Raw genomic sequence first — 19,963 nt, forward strand, 5'->3', positions numbered from 1 at the left:
CGTTGAAGTGGTGGAGGCTGCCTCGCTAAATATTTTTAAGAAGCGGGTTGATGGGTTTTTGATAAGAGAGGGGATTAAGGGTTATGGGGAGAGGGCGGGAAAGTGGAACTGAGCTACAACAGATCAGCCATGATCTTATTGAATGGCGGGGCAGGCTCGAAGGGCTAGATGGCCTACTCCTGCTCCTATTTCTTATGTTCTTATGTTCTTATGACTTTGAACAGACGAATCTGATGGAGGTTCGCAGCAGCAGGGACACTATTACAGATCCGATCTTCTGCCTATAAAGAATCGTTCCATGATAAAAAGTAGCACCAATAGTTTACAGATATTGCTGACGATCTGTCAAACCCCAATGTTTCTTAATGCCAATACCTGCACTCTTCATTTAAGGCAGAGCTGGGCCCACTGGGGCCCCCCGCAGTGGGCATTGTTTTGCTGTGCCCAGCGATATAATTTGTTTTTTCTGCATTATTGGCGTCATAATCTGTGGCTGATTCAGTCAAACTGCAGCAAGCTGGCGTCAGTGCGCCTGCCGCTAGTGGCCCGGGACTGTCGCTGCGGAGCCTCTTCTCCTCCTCCAGCACCACCCACCTTCCTCCTCTCCACACTGCTCCTCACTGCTTCGTGCTTTCACTTCTCCGGCTCACCTGCAGAGGGCGCGGCGAGCTCCCTCAGTCCCTCTGTCTGTATCCCCAGCAACCGAGCGGCGGCGTCCATCGCCATTGACATCGCCAAGCCCCGGGGCGGCTCTGGGGCATGTTCGAGTCGGTAGCTCCGCAGCCGGCTTGAGCGCGACTTTAGTAGCCAAAATAATCAGGGAAGGAACGTGTGTCCATGTGTGCGAGTCTAAGGGAGTGAAAGGGAGAGAGACTGAAGGCAACGTAGCGCAAGATAATAGAGGGCAGGGTTAGAGAAAGGAAAATGGCGGCGGTGGAGTTGGAGGCAACTGAAGAATGGATCAGGGAAAAGGCCCAACTGAACAACCACAGACTGGGTAAGAGTTGGAAATTCGGGCATTTGTTGATGATGGATGGTTTTCAGACTGGCGATCCAACATGTGGTTCAGATGGAGTAAGTTGGAGTTGCTACCCTTTCATTGGCAGCCACTGGATCCCAACTGACTTGGGCATCTTTTTGTTTTTGGCTCTTCACCATCATCTTGTCAGTGATGACCATTCTTGCAACTGAGATCAGCTACCAACTTTCATCTTTTCAGTACAACAGGTGGAGCCTGAGGCAGTAATGGAAAGGGAGTTGGTTCACAGGGCAGGCCTAGTTCAGTTGGTAGCATTCTCGCCACTGTCCAAAAGTTGTTGGCTCACATATCACTCCAAGAAAATATTAAGGCTGCCATTCCGTTGCAGTAGTTAGGCAGTGCTATACTGTCGGAAATGTCTTTTGAATGAGACATTGAACCAGGATACTTTCAACCTTCTCAGGTGAATGTGAAATATCCCATTGCATTATTTTGACGAAGAGCAGGGGGGTCCCCATTGGAATATAGCCCTGACAGTCAGGATTATCTGGTGATTATCACATTGCTGAACATAGGAGTTGGCTGTGCATACGTTGGCTGCTGTATTTCCCACATTATTACAGTGATTATGCTTCAAAGTACTACATTGACTTTAAAACACTTTGGGAAGTTCTGCGGTCATGAAAGGTGCTATAATGCAAATCTTTTAATTTTTACTGAATTAACAATGCTGTGATCACTCAGCAGATTCTTCCTCTTAATGATTTTTGTGAATCTTTATCTGATTAATGTTGTGGATATAAACCTAGAGCCATTTCTGTTTGTGTTGATGCTTCCTTTGTTCATCTGTTTCACTTTGTAATTTCCAATGGCAAATAGTTATTGCTTTAAACTTTGGAGATGGCTGCTTTGTTACTGTTAAGCTACTTGGTCCCTGAGAAAGATTGTGAGTCAAAATACAAAAACTATGATATTAACATAGCATTTGAGTTTTGATTGAGCTACCAAAATTCAAGATGATCAGAGCAGTCATTTTTGAGAGATGAGAAATATATACCTGGAAGATCTAAAAAAAAGCAGGTGATTCAGCATCTGAAATAAAACATTTCAGGAGGACCCTTACTCAAAATTGTATAATCACTAAATGGGAAGTTAGTTGTCAGGGTGGTACAATGGCACAGTACTTAGCACTGCTTGAACAGCCCCCGCCCCTTCACTACATAGTGAGTGATGGATGCATTCATTTGGACCCCTATTGCATCAGTTTGCTCCAACTAAGTTGCATGTGAGTGAGACCAGCTAGCTTTGCAGATGTACATAAGCAGAAATGTTGTCATATATTTTGGAACAGTTGATGGGTACTTGAGTTGTGCTGTATTTCCTGAAAAAAGTTTGATCAAAAGTGTTGGCATAATTTTCCCACCCCACTTCGCTGCCCAAGTAGTGTAGGCAGCTGGCCAATACCAGGAAGTGTCGCCAGCGTTTGGCTAGTTGTGATCTTTGCAGGACATTTTTATTGATGTAATCGATTTTAATATTCATCATTTTAGTGAGCCCAGAATAGTATTGACTGCACTCACTATTTTTCCGACCTTGTCAGTGGAGGTCCACACCAACAGGGATCACAGATGGTCTTCGGAAATGCAGCCCTACTGTGATGGGTGTGCTGCTGGAATCAGAGGCCATTGAGACCCCCTGAGAAGTCAGGGGTAGGGGTAGTGCCCTTTGGCACTGCCCATTGGTTATTCTGGACTGCAAGCTTGGCATCCTGCCACTGTCAGCCTGGCATTGCCCATCAGGCACACTGGCAGTGCCAAGGAGTGGGGCTTGAGGGATGTGCCTGAAATGATGGTGCAGATGGCAGTAGAGCCAGTCAAGGAGGGGGATGGAAGAGAAGAAGGAAACTCTGCATGGGAAGGTAGTGGGGGCTGATGTGGGGCCAGGTATTGAGGCCAGCCATCTGAGTTTGGGACCACATTATCCTGGGGCTGGGGGTCGAGGCCTGTAAAGTCCCTGAGGGTGTGGAGGGCACTTGGTCTATCATGTAAAAAAAAGAGCTAATAAGGAATATGAATTAACATTAATGTTATTTTTTTCATCTCCTTCTTCAGAGCACATGGTGTTGAAAGTCAGAGTTATAGTACTTATGTAATTTTTTGCACTGTTTTGTTTTACTGCTTAGGATGTTTTTCTTATTCTTTGTTGCTATATAGTTTTTTTTTCACAAACAGGTGGGAAATATTGACCAGGATAATCCATGTGTCCTAGACCATAACAGAACGTTTGAAGATGTCAAATGATATTTTTCGTTATTGCCTAACAAGTGAAACTAAAGATGAAATTCTTTGGCAGTTTCTATTGTTTACTTTTGTACTAAAACCTTGCATAATACATTGTTTTGATATCAGGGTTACTCTTTGTCTTTATAATTACAAGACTATTTCTCTAAAAGGATTGTGAAATAAGCAGAGCAAAAACTAAAGAGGATGAATTGGAATGGGTGAATTTGAATTTTGGTCCAGAAAGAAAAATAAAACAAAGGAAAGAAAGATTGGACTAAGAGAGGGAGAAAGGGAAATAAAGGATAAGTGTTAAAAAAAATCCTATTTAAGAATAATGTCCAACATTACCTAAGGGGCTGAGACTCCACACTTTTAATTGTTCATCTTCTGGGCAGGAGAAGCTAATTAACAGACATTAACAATTAACATGTTAAATGTATACTGATGCTATTAATAATTAGATGTAAATTTCCATGTTGAGTTTAATAGGAAATTAGTGTACAAATGCAGCAACTTTATGAAACTCATGGAGGCCATAGGTGAAATGCAGTTTTTGCAGTGCTAACTGGATTAGAGTGACCAATTCATAGTGATTTGTATTTCATGGGGTATTTTTTCCTCACTGCAAGTTGATGGCTGATTTGTACATTAATAATGGCACACTTATGCTAATTAGTTAATCTTTCAGAAAATTCTAGCCCATTGTCTTTCCCACACAGGCAGATTTTCTGAATTTGTTGGATAACATTTCCATTTTAGAGTTCTCAATGGATAAATTGCAGTAACCGTGTTTATACAAAGGTGGAGTGAACAGTCCACATTGTAACACAGAAATGAAGGATTAGTAAGTGATTAAAGAGTGTTGCATTTGAACTTTTTGCTTTCTTCTTAGATGAAGTGGAGTTTCTCTCACTGCAGGGAACCTACAGTGACAAAATTGTCTCTCTTGGGGATGCTTTCTTGAACTTCAAGAGACTGAAGTCTCTGGATTTGTCGAGAAATTCCATTGTCAGCCTGGGGGTGAGTCTCCTGTTCACTCTTTGAAAGTAGGGAGCTCCAGTTTAATATTTTGTACATGGATTATTCAGAAGTTATCTTCTTAAAATCTTCATAGTTATTAACGAAGTTCAGTAACAAACTTCATGTAGAATTTGAATAGTTTGAGGGCAGATCAATACTCTGTTGGGTTTAGTGGTATATTAACATCCAAGATCCAGACAAAATAATATTAGGGGATAATTAATTCTATTGAAATATCTTAACCTTTAACATGTAGATTTAAAAAGTCCTAAAACCAACTTCCCAGGCAGCTAAGGATTGGTAATAAATTTGGCCTTGGCAGCATTGGCAGCAGTAAATTTAAAAATCTATACTTTTCATGAAATTTCTGCTGGTTTCTGTTGTTGTACCCCAAATTTGGAAATTGTTATTTGGAGGTAGCTTGAGAAAACAAACCCTTTAGTAAAATTTCCTGATTTGACAGATTTATTGTGGATATTCCAGAATTAGGCAACATCTTTTTATCATAGCCTTTGCATTGATTCTAAAGAGCAATATATTAGTATATAAGAACGTATGAGTATGAAGCAGGGGTAGGTCATTTGGGTCATTCAGCCTGCTACAGCATTCAATAAGATCACAGCTGATTTGGTTGTTCCTCAACCCCACCTTCCCACCTACACCCTGATAACCTTTCAACCCATTACGTTATCAAGAATCTATCTAGCTTTGCCTTAAAAATATTCAAAGACTGCTTCCATTGCATTTTAAGGAAGAGAGTTCCAATGACTCATGACCTCCTGAGAGAAAAACATTCTTCTCATCTCCATCTTAAATGAGCAACCCTTTATTTTTAAACAGTGACCCCTAGTTCTAGATTTTCCTTCAAAGGGAAACATCGTCTCCACAATAAATCCTGCCAAGACTCCTCAGAATCTTGGATGTTTCAATCAGATCACCTTTTACTCTTGCAAACTCCAGTGGATAGAAGTCTAGTCTGTCCAGCCTTTATTAATCCAATAAACTTCTCTGAGCTGCTAATGCATTTACACCCTTCTGTAAATAAAAGACCAATACTGTACACAGTTCTGCAGATGTGGTCTCACGAGTGCCCTGTACTCACTAGTACTTGTACTAGTGAGGCATAACCTCCTACTTTGTATTCAGTTCATCTTGCAGGAATAGGCCATTGATAGTAGGCAGCTATGTCTAACTACCATCTGATTATACCAGCTTTGGTTTCACCAAGTACCATCCTGATTGCTATCTATTCCATGTACAGAACTGCAGTCATTATTTTTTCTCTCCAGTCAACTCTGTTCACCTCCAGAACTTTGAACACCTTTTGTTGGTTCACCTGGTTGAAAACCATTTCTTATTTCACACAGCAAGTATACCGTCTTGTTGGTATTGAGTGCTTCTTTTGATTAACACACTCATCACTCCTATAGCTTCTCCAGTTCTACAAGACCTTCCTAAAACCAAATTCACCACATCTGAAGTAATGGATGGCTTTGGCTTCCATTCTGATGGTTAGAATGTTTCATAGAATTCTACAGTGCAGAAAGATGCCATTCAGCCCATTGAGTCTGCACTGACTGCAATCCCACCCAGGTCCTAGCCCCATAATCTCCTGTATTTGCCCTAACTAGTCCCCCTGACACTAAGGGGCAATCTACCATGGCAATCCAGCTAACCTGCACACCTTTGGACCATGGGAGGAAACCGGAGCACCTGGAGGAAATCCACGCAGACATGGGGAGAATGTGCAAACTCCACACAGAAAATGACCCAAGCCAGGAATTGAACCTGGCTTCTTGGCGCTGTGAAGCAGCAGTGCTAACCACGATCTCATCATGCTGCCCCAGTGCTACCATTCATTATTACCTTGGATATATGTGTAATCTGTGTGTATGTTGCAGTGCTCTTCTCAGATCATGTTATTTGCTGCCTTCTCCAATGGACCATTATGATCTTCAAAATATCTTCCATCCATTCTCCCTTATCTCCAAGTCCTTTTATCAGTTCTTCCATGAACTCTGTTACATCCTTCTTCTTTTTCTGGCTTCAGTTCTTTTATAGTTCAAAATGTTTTATACAATCTAGAAGATCGGGTCCCAAATCACCTAGATGTGTTATCTTTTTTTCCCTAGTCCTAGTTCTGTTGAATTGCCATCTTTGTCACCCAGGTCTTTGATGTACTCAAACTACTATTATTTATATCCTCAGGTTCTATAAACAATTATACTACTAATTCCTCTTTGCACTTCCTTACTTCTCCATCCTCCAGCGAATTCCTTTATTTTCTCACAGCACTAGCCACTCCACCATCTCTCTCTCTTGACTAGTCGGTCTCTCTTTTTGGATCATTGTTCAGTTTTCTATATGTATATTTATCTTAATTTTGTTTTTTCTTCTCACACTTTCTTCACTTGTCTGTCTTTGTTCTTTAGTACACATAAGAAGCCATGGTTAAAAAAAAAAGACCTGAAGAGATGCATCAAAGTAGGTCAATTGGTCAAGGTAGTGAGACTTGCAGGCAATCTGGCCCCAGTGGCTATCCAGTAGTGGATAAATTGAATGAAATGTTGAAAGCTTATGGAATGTAAATGAATGCAAAAAAGATGAAAGTTATGAAGAATGGAAGAAATAATAGTGGGAAAGCTGAGGCCAAGATAATTGGTGAACAGCTGTTACAGTACCATAATTTAAGAACCTGGGACGCGTTTTGTATGAAAATGGTTACTACCATAAATAAATCAAAATTAGAATAGCAATGGCAAAGAATGCATTCTCTATACATAAAGAATTGCTTAGCACAGGAATGAAGAGAGATCTTAAAGTACTATCAAGACTGTGATATCAGATATCTTTAAGTATTGGGACTGAAACATGCACCTTCAGAAAAGTTGACATGCAAAGACTGGAAAATTGTGAAACGTGGTTCTAGAGAAGGTTGGAGTGGGTGAATTGGAGAGAACATGAGCAATGAAGAAGTTCTCAAGATGGTGAACATAGAACATTATAGTGCAGTACAGGCCCTTTGGCCCTCGATGTTGCACTGACCACTGGAACCAATCTAATGACCCTCTAACCTAAACTATTCCAATATTATCCATATGCCTATCCAATGACCATTTGAATGCCCTTAAAGTTGGTGAGTCCACAACTGCGGCAGGCAGGGCATTCCATGCCCTTACTACCCTCTGAGTAAAGAACCTACCTCTGACATCCATCCTATATTTATCACCCCTCAATTTAAAGCTATGTCCCCTCATGTTAGCCATCACCATCCGAGGAAAAAGGCTCTCACTGTCCATCCTATCTAATCCTCTGATCATCTTGTATGCCTCAATTAAGTCACTTCTTAACCTTCTTCTCTGTAATGAAAACAACCTCAAGTCCCTCAGCCTTTCCTCATAAGACCTTCCCACCGCACCAGGCAACATCCTGGTAAACCTCCTCTGCACCCTTTCCAGTACTTCCTCATCTTTCTTATAATGAGGCGACCAGAACTGTACGCGATACTCCAAGTGCGGCCGCACCAGAGTTTTGTACAGCTGCGACATGATCTCACGGCTCTGAAATTCAATCCCTCTACCAATAAAAGCTAACACACCGTACGCCTTCTTAACAACCATATCAACCTGGCTGCCAACTTTCAGGGATCTATGCACATGTATACCGAGATCTCTCTGCTCATCCACACTATCTAGAGTCCCTCCATTAGCCCAATACTCTGTAATCCTGTTACTCCTTCCAAAGTGAATCACCTTACACTTCCCCGCATTAAACTCCATTTCCACCTCTCTGCCCAGCTCTGCAGCTTATCTATGTCCCTCTGCAAACTGTAACATCCATCCTCACTGTGTACAACTCCTGCGGCTTTAGTGTCATCCGCAAATTTACTAACCCATCCTTCTACACCCTTATCTAGGTCATTTATAAAAATGACAAACAGCAGTGGCCCCAAAACAGATAGCTGCGGTACACCACTAGTAACTGAACTCCAAGTTGAATATTTCCCATCAACCACCACCCTCTGTCTTCTATCAGCTAGCCGATTCCTGATCCAAACAGCTAAATCACCCTCAATCCCATGCATCCGTATTTTCTGCAGTAGCTTACCATGGGGAACCTTATCAAACACTTTGCTGAAATCCATATACACCACGTCAACTGCTTTACCCTTATTCACCTCTTTGGTCACCTTCTCAAAGAACTTAGTAAGGTTTGTGAGGCACGACCTACCCTTCACAAAACTGTGATGACTATCCCTAATCAAATTATTTCCCTCCGGATGATTATAAATCCTAATCATCTGGAAAAAAGAGGAAAGATTGCCAATGAATATCATCAAGAAAAGGCAACAAGGTTGGGTTGTTATTGCTAAGGTCTTATCAAGGATGTTGAGAGACACTGAAAACAGAATGAACACTGGAAGTTTTTGCAGGTCAGGGAAATAGTTACAGTTTCAAGTCATAGTCATGGCATAGGAAGTGGCATCTGGAATAGTGACAAAAAATTGGGAGAATGGAATAGAGTCCTTATAAGGAAACTGGATGGAGGAAGGTGGCACAGTGGTTAGCACTGCTGCCTCACAGCACCAGGACCTGGGTGGGTTTCCTTCGGTTGCTCCGGTTTCCTCCCACAGCCCAAAGATGAGTGAGTTAGGTGGATTGGCTATGATAAATTGTGCATTAGTGTCAGGGGGACTAGCAGGGTAAATATATGAGGTTACAGGGATAGGGCCTGGGTGGAATTGTTGTCAGTGCAGGCTTGATGGACCAAACAACTTACTTTCTGCAGTGTAGGGATTCTAGGATTCTGTTCTATGATTCTATGAGGTAACTGTGGGAATCAACCTATCCCCAAAAATGACCAAAGAAGGGAAGGAAATAGTCAGAGAAGGACCATGTGAAGACATGAGAAGACTGGAAATTGGAAATTGATTGATAAAGTTTTCCATCTGGTTGGAGAGCAACAAATGACACCGATACAGTCATCAAGGCACAGGAAATGACACCGATACAGTCATCAATGCATAGGAAGATGAAGTGTTGAAGTAATGGACCTGAGTAGAAGTGTAAGGACAGATGTTGCACTTAACCCAAAAGCCAGGCATAGCTAGGACTCATGCAAATACTCATGACAAAGGGAGAAAAAATTTAGATATAAAGAAATTGTATGGCGTAAAAGCAGGCTGAAATGATGGGTCTGTCAGAACATTCCTGTTTGTGAACCCTAGGAAGGAGCTTGAAGCGAGTTTTGTGAGGTTGGAGGGATCGTGAAGTCATAGGCTGCATGAAGGAGATGATGTCAGTCTTGGAAAAGCTGCCTTGATGTTTCATTGTTTAATGTATCCACAGGGAGGTAAGAGAAAGTGTCAGAATGTTTACATTCTGCCTTTCTGTAAAGTAGAGGTTGTAGGTCAAACAACAGCGTCATTTTTGTCAGTGATATAATTGGACCTGAGAAAAGAGTGATGAAGTTTATAGGGAGGTGGGTTAGAGCGAGCAGAGAAATTAGGCAGCTAATGTCACATTGGCAGTTCTTGATGAAAAGATCAAGAGGAGTTAACAGGGCTGAGAGAGGGGGTGCAGCTGGAACAGAAGTTCTGAAAAATGGAGAAAGAGTGTGCTGTTCAGAGGAAAGACTCCTGGGTAAAGAAGTGGACATTGAAGCAAAGACAATGGAAAAAGAACTCAGAGTCATGTCATGCTCAAAATTCATTGAGCTTTTGCTGAAAACTAATTAGAAGATCAGAGGGATAGTGAGAACGTTCCCTTAACCTATTTTTATTTCATTTTCCAGCATCTGAAGTATTTTATTTTTGTTCATAGATATTAAGCAGTTTGCTAACAAGAGGTGGCCAACAAATATTAATAGTCATTATGATCATTTCATTCATGTGAGCACATCATGGGATATGTGGCGAGGCTAAATGGGTAATTTGTTTGTTGAAATTCCCAGGAGAGGAAAGTGTGTAATTTCCTCAGGCACTGAATTAACAGAGGCCAGTCAGGTTTTGGTTATAAGAACTGCAAGCTATAGTTCTTGGCCTAGAGCTGAAAGCTAAAATTAATAGGACTTGGAAATTGCGACTGTCGTAATCTTTACTGTTTGTCGAAGCTGCCTGATCAGTGTTTTTTAATTTAGTTTATTAGAGTTAAGAAGGATCTATCTTTTTAATGAGGAAAACATCTAGAAATACAGTGTTAGGGTACAAAAGATCAATTATTTTATGAATGACTACTTTGCCTTATATGCTTATTTTTGATCTTGTAGGGCTTGGAGGGTTTGCATTCGTTGGAAAAATTGAACTTGTATTACAATAATGTGCCATCTTCAAAGGAGCTTTCCAGCTTGCATCATTTAAACAACTTGAAAGAACTTGACTTACGGCTGAATCCAGTTACCAGGAATGAGGAGAACTACAGACTGTATGTAATACACCTACTACCAAATTTGAAGAAGTTGGGTAAGCGTGAGTTACTCAACATCAGATTTTTTAATAAGTGAAACAAAAGAGATTGAAACACTGTCTTCCCTAATAACATTGCAATTATACTGTGGATTTGGGCATACCTGTGAGGATTTATGTACAGCAGACAGATCAGAATTTAATTGACCTAGTTGAATATTTTGAGGATATTATCCATCTGTTAGAAAGGGGGAATCTACAGATGTTATTTATATAGACTTGAAAAATGCATTCAGTAAGATTTAATCTTCAGTAAGATTAAAGAAGACCGACTACAAAGTGAGGGTGTACGGGGTTTTTGGCAGCCTTTTGACATAGGTAGGAATGGTTAGGAGGTAGGAGATGGAATGTGTATAATGGGTATGTACTCCAATTTAGTGGGACCTGATTAGCTGTGTCCCCCAGGAATCCATACAGGGGCCTCAGCAATTCAGTATATTTACCACTAATTTAAATAAAGGATTACAGAGCCATATATCGAAATTTAATATTAACACTACATCAGATCGCACAGTGAGTACTGTAGATGAAAGCAGAAAATGCAAAGAGACATTGATAGATTTAGTGATTGTGAAAAATTGTGGCTGATGGAATTCAGCGCGGGTAATGTGAGGTCATCCACTTTGAACCTAACGTCAGAATATTTTTGTAAACATGAGAAGCTAGACGCTTCAGGAGCAGAGAGATTTAGGGGACAGGTACAAAAAAAGTTAATATCAATTCAATATCAGTCACTTTATAAATTCACTGGTACCAAATGTCTCCCTCCTAAAGTATGATTCTGTGAAAAAGACAGAGGGAATGTTGGCCTTTAGCTTGAGTGGGCAGGATGTGATGTTAAAGCTCTATAAACTCTGGCCATAGTTACCTAACAAGCTGAATCAATAAACTTTAGAAACTGTAGACATGGGGCTGATTTGATTGAGGCTTATAATTAATGAAGGAACTATACCCATGTTTATGTAGACCAGTCAGCTCCACGTAGTATGTTAAGGAGGGGCGGGCCTCTCGCATACAAGTCATTTAAAGGCAGAACTAAGTTGGATCTTGGCCAGTTCATCTTCATGCAGAAAATAGTGAACAGGTTGCTAGCTTATTTACTGCCTGAGGATTGTTGCGTTGCATTTGTCAAATAAGAAAGAGTTGGTTAGGGTGGAAATCATCTTGTACAAGAGAAGGCATCTTCTTGTGTAAACTGGGACCTATATCAATTCTGAAGTGGTTTGAGAGGAATTTTTCAGTTCTCTGTCACCTCTGCCGCCTCCTTACCTCCTGCTAATTATCTTGAGTTATTTTTATCTGATTTTGTTTCTCACAGTAGATATCATAGGAAAGTAGGGAGAGGACATTACTGTTACTAGAGAGGTGGTGCTCGACAGACTGGAGGGGCTGATTGTGGACAAGTCCCCAGGACCGGATGGAATGCATCCGAGGGTTCTGAAAGAAATGGCGGAGGTTATAGTGGATGCCTTGGTGGTTATTTTCCAGACGTCGCTGGATTCCGGGGAAGTGCCGGAAGATTGGAAAACGGCTAATGTTACGCCGTTGTTTAAGAAGGGTGCCAGGCAAAAGGCGGGGAATTATAGGCCGGTTAGTTTAACGTCTGTGGTAGGTAAAATGTTAGAATCCGTCATTAAGGAGGAAATTGCGAGGCATCTTGAAGGGAATTGCTTGATAGGGCGGACGCAACACGGTTTCATTAAAGGGAAGTCGTGTCTGACAAATTTACTGGAGTTCTATGAGGATGTGTCTAGGGCAGTGGATAGAGGAGAGCCGGTGGATGTGGTCTTTCTGGATTTTCAGAAGGCGTTTGACAAGGTACCTCACAAGAGGTTATTGCAGAAGGTCAGGGGACATGGAGTTGGGGGTAGGGTGTTAGCGTGGATAGAGGATTGGTTGTCAAATAGGAGGCAGAGAGTGGGGTCAATGGGTGCTATTCGGATTGGCGGTTGGTGACTAGTGGGGTGCCCCAGGGGTCGGTGCTGGGGCCTCAGCTATTTACCATTTATATAGATGATCTGGAGGAGGGAACCGAGTGCAGGGTGTCGAAATTTGCTGATGACACCAAGATTGGGGGAAAGGCAAATTGTGCGGAGGGTGTGGAGAGTCTGCAGAAGGATCTAGATAGGCTGGGCGAATGGGCCAGGAAATGGCAAATGGAATTTAATGTTGGCAAGTGCGAGGTGGTCCACTTTGGTAGGAAGAATGGTAGGAAGGACTATTACTTACGTGGCGAAAAACTGCAGCAGGCGACGGTGCAGAGGGACCTCGGGGTCCTTGTGCATGAGTCGCAAAAACCCAGCTTGCAGGTGCAGCAGGTGGTCAGGAAGGCGAATGGGATGCTGGCCTTCATAGCGAGGGGGATTGAATATAAAAGTAGGGAGGTCTTGCTGCAGCTGTATAGGGCATTGGTGAGGCCGCAGCTGGAGTACTGTGTGCAGTTTTGGGCGCCGCACCTGCGCAAGGATATTTTGGCCCTGGAGGGAGTGCAGAGGAGGTTTACTAGGCTGATACCGGAGTTGAGGGGATTGAGCTATGAGGAGAGGCTGAATAAACTGGGCTTGTACTCGTTAGAGTTTAGAAGAATGAGGGGAGATCTCATTGAGACGTATAAGATGATGAATGGGATGGATAGGATAGAGGTGGAGAGACTCTTCCCGCTCAAAAAAGACAGTAGGACTAGGGGGCACAGCCTCAAGATAAAGGGGAGGCGGTTTAGAACGGAGTTGAGGAGGAACTTCTTCACTCAAAGGGTGGTGAACCTCTGGAATTCTCTGCCCGTTGAAGTGGTGGAGGCTGCCTCGCTAAATATTTTTAAGAAGCGGGTTGATGGGTTCTTGATAAGAGAGGGGATTAAGGGTTATGGGGAGAGGGCGGGAAAGTGGAACTGAGCCACGACAGATCAGCCATGATCTTATTGAATGGCGGGGCAGGCTCGAAGGGCTAGATGGCCTACTCCTGCTCCTATTTCTTATGTTCTTATGTTCTTATGTATTTATTAGTTTGCATAAAGCATAATTTGTGTGGGACCATCTGGACGGATGCTGAGTATTCTTGTGTACGTACTTTTATAATATGTCCCAGAATTACTTAATACATTTGATTGAAGGTTGGCACGTTGAACAAGTTGGAAGTTGATCTGTAGCTTCCTGATCTTGGTAAACAATTCTGGCAGGATGTTATTATTGCATGTTCAGTCCTAAGTCAATGGGAATTGGGGAAAACCATCCCTTAGTTGGAGTCAAACTCGGCACAAAGGAAGATGGTAGATGGTTGGAGGTCAATCACTTTGTCTCCAGGAGACAAAATATCCTGCAGGAATTCCTCAGAATAGTGTCTGAGGCCCAACACCTTCAGTCGCTTCATCAATGACCTTTCTGTCATAAGGTCAAAGTAATTCGCTGATGATTGTACAATGTTCAGTACCATTCATGACTCTTCAGATACTGATGCCGTTCATGTCCAAATGTAGCAAGATTTGGACAATATCAAAGCTTAGGCTGACAAGTAACAAATAGTAAGTGCCTCCCCCTCCCCTGTCCACCATCTACAAGGCACAAGTCAGGAATGAAATGGAATACTCTCCAGTTGTCTGGATGATTGCAGCTCCATTAACACTCAGAAGCTCAACACCATCCAGGACAAAGCAGCCCACTTGATTGCTACCCTTTCCACAAACATTCAATCCCTCTACCACCGATGAGTGCTGGCAGCCTGGGGATTTTCACCGTAACTTCATTGCAGTGTTAATTTAAGCCTACCTGTGACACAAATAAATAAACGTTAAACTTTAATCCTCTACAAGATGCAATGCAGGAACTCAACAAGGTTCTTTAGGCAATATCTTCCAAATCCATGACCACTACCATCTAGGACAAGAACAGCAAATACCTGAGAAAACCATCACTTAGAGATTCCCCTCCAAGTCACTCACCGTCCTAACTTGGAAATATATCGCTGTTCTTGTCCTGTTGATGGGACAAACCCCTGGAATTTCCTCCCTAACAGCACTGGGCCTACACCTCAGGGACTCCAACAGTTCAAGAAGGCAGCTCACCACACCTTCTCAAGGGCCACTAGAAATGGGCAATAACTTCTGGCCTAGACAGTGATGCCCATATCCTGTATGCATTGATGATACCAGAATGTTAATTTCACGAGCTTTAAATGAAGTCTTTCGCTTATACCATTGGGGAATTTGGGCATTGCATCTAAGATCCTATTGTGGATAGCAAAACCTACTCCATGGACACAAGGGTTGCATGTATCAGTCTTTCCTTTCTGTGAGAAGTATATATCCCCTTGTTTGTTCCTTCAGTTTCCCCTCCCCAGGAAGGTGCAACTGACAGAGGATGACGATGTCAATTTGGAATCCTGACATGATATGATACCATTTCTTCTTTCTAGATAGTCACTCTTGAGATTATCCTTGAGTATACTAACATTCCAAGTTCAAAATTTAAAGCTTTCTTTCTATGACTGCAAGGAAGGTGATCCTGCAGGGTTTGTTTCCCAGCCAGGGGAATGTGGGATAACCTTTTACTAGGGCACCGTTTCTGACCCTCTGCTCATTTGGATTGAAGATGACTGCTCAGTTGCAGATGCTACTGCCCAAGGACACCTGTGTGGACACCAGTGCTGCTGCATTTGTCATCTATGTGCAGATTTTTGATCAGGGACTCCCAGGTTCACAGCCCTGTCCTTGTTGTAATTTCTCCATAGCCAAAATACTTGGCAAAGGGACCCTGGTAAAAGTCTGTATGTGACTTCTTTGAAAGTGGGAACGTTGGGGCACCATTACTGTTTACACAATATTGACAGACTGGTTCTCAGATTTTGGTGATGTGTCGAGAAACAATAATTGAGATGACCCTGCCACTGTAGTCATCTTCTGCTTTTGTAGCCAGTGTGATGTAGTTTTCCTTTGCCTCTTCTGCCTTTGAGGAATGTGCAAAATGTACAATATTTACGGATTCTGCATGTTTTTCATGCAGACAATCTTAGAAGATACCAAGTTCTCTGTAACTCAGATTTTTTTCATTTCTAGCTTTTTTTCTTATTCTTTCATTAAATGTAGGCATCGCTGGCAAGGCCAGCGTTCGTTGCCCAGCCCTAGAGCCTTTGAGAAGTTGGTGGTGAGCTGCCTTCTTGAACCACAACAGTCCACGTAGTGTAGGTACACGCACAGTGCTGTTAGGGAGGGAGTCCCAGGATTTTCACCCACTGAGTGGAAAAAAAAGGCGATATAGCTCCAAGTCAGAATGGTGAGTGGCTTGGAGGGGAACTTGCAAGTGATGGTGTCCCCGTGCATCTGGTGAGTTCCTGCAGTAGTGCATCTTTTAGGTGGGACACACTTCTACCAGAGTGTGCATTGGTGGTGGATGAGGTGTCAAAGAAGTGGGCTACTTTGTTCTGGATGGTGTTGAATTTCTTGAATGTTGTTGGAGCTGCACTCATCCAGGCAAAGGGAGAGTATTCCATCACGCTCCTCACTTGTGCCTTATAGATGGTGGACAGGCTTTTTGGGGGGGGGGGGTCAAGACATGAGTTACTCTATGACCTGCACTTGTAGCCACAGCATTTATATGGTTGGTTCTATTTAGTTTTTTGTAATTAGTAACTCCCAGAATGTTGACAGTGGGGTTTCAGCAATAGTAATGCCTGTGACTGTCAAGGGGAGATGGTCGAGGAGTCCCTTGTTGGAGATGTTATTGCCTGGCATTTATGTGACACAAAGGTTACTTTTCATTTATCAGCCTAATTCTTAATGTTGAAGTCTTGCTGCATATGGGCACAACTGCTTCAATGTCTGATGTGTTGCAAATGGTGTCTGAGGAGTTGTACATAATGCTGAACATTATGCAATCAGCGAACATCACCATTTCTGACCTTATAATCGAGGGGAGGTCAGTGATTAAGTGGCTTAAGATGTTTAGGCCTAGGACACATAGAAACAGAAAATAGGTGCAGGAGTGGGCCATTCGGCTCTTTGAGTCTGCACCACCATTCAATATGATCGTGGTTGATCATGTATTTTCATTATCCCACTCCCACTTCCCTACGTAACGCTTAATCCCTTTAGCCGCAAGGACCACATCCAGCTCCCTCTTGAACATATCTAACAAACTGGCCCCAGCATCTTACTGTAGAAGAGAAATCCACACATTCACAACTCTTCTTCTTCTCAGTCCTGAATGGCTTATCCCTTATTCTTAAATGTGACCCCTAGTTCTGGACTTTCCCAACATCGGGAACATTCTTCCCGCATAGAGCCTGTCCAGTCTCATCAGGATTTTATATGTTTCTAAGTGATCCCCTCTCATTCTGCTAAATTCCAGTGAGTACAAGCCCAGTTGATCCAGTCTGTCTTCATATGTCAGTCCTGCCATTTTGGGAATCAGTCTGGTAAACCTTTGCTGGACTTCCTCATAACAAGAATGTCCTTCCTCAGACTGTAGCCATAACGTGGAGATGCTGGTGTTGGGCTGGGGTGGGCACAGTAAGAAGTCTCACAAAAGCAGGTTAAAGTCCAACAGATTGATTTGGAATCATGAGCTTTCGGAGTGCTGCTCCTTCATCAGGTGACTGGAGAAGTAGGTTTCATAAATACGGCACATGTAGACAAAGACTCAACTGCAGGATGGTTAGAATGCAGTCTTTTCAGATATTGAAGTCTTTACAGGTATAGACATTGCGAGTAGAGAGAAGGGTAATCACAGGTTAAAGAGGTGTGAATTGTCTCAAGCCAGGACGGTTAGTAGGATTTTGCAAGCCCATGCTAAATGTTGGGGGACGGGGTTTACGTTTAGTGTGACATGAACACAAGATCCCAGTTGAGATCACCCTCATGCATGCGGAACTTGGCTTTCAGTTTCTGCTCGGTGATTCTCCATTGTCGTATGTCTTGAAGGCTGCCTTGGAGAACATTTACCTGAAGATTGGAGGTTGAATGCCCTTGACTGCTGAAGTGTTCCCCAGCTATACTATTTCTAAGACCACTTTGTTACATAGTGTAGGATGCAGAGCAGTTTGGCCCTGGGAATTTATCAGGTTTTAATCCCAGCAACTTCCCCAATACAATTTCCTGAGTCATCAGTTCCTCCTTCGTGCCAGACTCTCTGACCCATAGTATTTCTGGAAGGTTATTTGTGCCCTCCTTAGTGAAGACAGATCCAAAGTGTCTGCTCAGTTGCTCTGCTGTCTCTTTGTTGCCCATTATCTGATTCTAACTGTAAAGGACCTACATTTGTCTTCACTAATCTTTTTCTCTCCACAAATCTTTAGAAGCTTTTGCAGTCAGTTTTTAAGTTTTCTGCAAGCTTACTCTCGTATTAAATTTTCCCTTACCAAATTAAATCCTTTGTCCTTCTCTGCTGAATTTTAAATTTCTCCCAGTCCGCTGGTTAGTTGCTTTTTCTGGCCAATTTATATGCCTCCTCTTTGGCTTTAATACTATCTCTGATTTCCCTTGTTAGCCATGATTGAGCCACTGTCCCTGTTTTACTCTTATGCCAGACTTGGATGTGCAGTTGTTGAAGTTCATCCATGTGTTCTTTAAATGTCTGCCATTGCCTATCCATTGTCAACCCTTTAAGTATCCTTTGCCAGCTTATCCTTCCCAATGCATGTTTCATTCCGTCAAAGTTAGCTTTTAATCCCCTCTCATTCCACAATACCCAGTCTAAGATGGCCTACTGTTTAGTTGGTTCCTCGACCATATTAGTTAAGAAAACCGTCCCTTACACATTTCGAGGAAATCCTCCCCCATCGCGTTGCTACCAGCTGGGTGAGCTGAATCAGTATGCAGATTGAAGTCACCCATAATAACTGCTGTACCCTTACTGCACTCATCTCCAATTTCCTGCTTGATGATATCCCCAACTTCAGTATTACTGTTTTGTGTTCCGTAGCGCCACCTATACAGATTTCATATTGTTCAGGCTAATGTCCTTCCTTACACATTGAGACACAAAGCCTTCAGGCTTGTTTTTTTATTGGCATTTATTACCCTCTTAGAAATATCCACTATGCCACTGTGCCACCCAGCAGCAATTATGATGTAATGTGGCCCATTTTAATGTTTGTCTTTGGTTTCTCTGCCTTCCACTTCTTCCCTTACTTTCCTCTACCATGAGGAACTCCTGCAGTGACATCCTGGGACTAGGATGATTGATCTCCAATCAGTATGACTCCATCCAGTGGAGAGTGCCGTTCCCCTTCCTCCTTGTTTTCCTCCCTCTAGCAGGAGGATTTTATGCATATATAATGTTGAACAAAGTTGCAGCACTGAGTGGGTAATATGTTTTAGAAACTGTTAAGTACATCAATTATATGGTTACATTTAGTTCTGCAATGGCAAGAGCCAAGTCCTTTTCAAGTTCAAATATGGCCAATTAGACTTTTGTCTTTTAGTTTGAATCCATAATAAACATACCAGTATAAATTAATCTCACTGAGTAAACAGTTTTTCAGATATTTTCTGTTTATTGAGATTAATCCCCCACAGCTTGGCTGGTAAATAAATACTGTTGATAGTTTTCTATGTTTAGCTTACCATTTGCAGATATGTGACACTGGTATTCTTTAGACAGACAATTGAATAACTACCAAAGCATCCTACATAGATTGGCTAAGAGATGGATGATTTATGATGCAGTACTTACAAGTTGCTAAGTTATACATGGCTTGTAATTTGACTTGTTATAGTGGCTGTTGCTATGGTTACCTTGTGAGTAATCAGCATGCACCATCAGTTGTACCCCAGAGTTTTTAAACTTTGGACTCAGAATCAGTGGGATTCCTTTCAGCTCCTGTTTTTTTGGACTATTATTTGAAATATATCTAGGTGTTATTTGTCATCAACAGATGACAGACCTGTGCGGGAGAGTGAGAGAAAAGCTGCTCAAATTCAATTCAGTTCAAAGGAGCAGAAAGAGGCATCAGACCTAAATAAAGATGAGAGGTAGGGAGAAATTCTGCTCTTATTTATAAATGCTCTATATGTTTATTGAAGAATGTATCTGGATGGGTAAGATTTCATAGCTTTTGCATTTTGCAAAGGAAGGAAACAATGTGAATGATTTGGGAATAGGTCAAGATGTAATTTTTGGAGATGCAGAGCGTGCATTTAACTAGACTAGTTTTTCCAATGGTCTTAATATACCTGAATAATTTAATATTTTCTCCATTTTTCAAATAGCTGAAATATTCAGTCAGTGC

General features: G+C 42.1%; 1 protein-coding gene across 1 annotated transcript in view; it reads left to right on the forward strand.

Moving 5' to 3' along the window:
- The first annotated feature begins 721 nt into the window (after nucleotides 1-721).
- The window catches only part of LOC145341980 (leucine-rich repeat-containing protein 36-like), a 77,095-nt gene continuing 57,853 nt past the window's right edge, over nucleotides 722-19,963 (forward strand). The window contains exons 1-4 of the mRNA XM_080187097.1: nucleotides 722-997; nucleotides 4,154-4,281; nucleotides 10,549-10,741; nucleotides 19,610-19,706. Coding sequence (XP_080043223.1) covers nucleotides 925-997; nucleotides 4,154-4,281; nucleotides 10,549-10,741; nucleotides 19,610-19,706 — 491 coding nt within the window. The 5' untranslated portion in view covers nucleotides 722-924. The remainder of the gene's footprint in view (nucleotides 998-4,153; nucleotides 4,282-10,548; nucleotides 10,742-19,609; nucleotides 19,707-19,963) is intronic.

Source organism: Carcharhinus amblyrhynchos, chromosome 4 (genome assembly GCF_965287045.1).
Source record: "Carcharhinus amblyrhynchos chromosome 4, sCarAmb.v2.hapA, whole genome shotgun sequence".
Taxonomy (NCBI): Eukaryota; Metazoa; Chordata; class Chondrichthyes; order Carcharhiniformes; family Carcharhinidae; genus Carcharhinus; species Carcharhinus amblyrhynchos.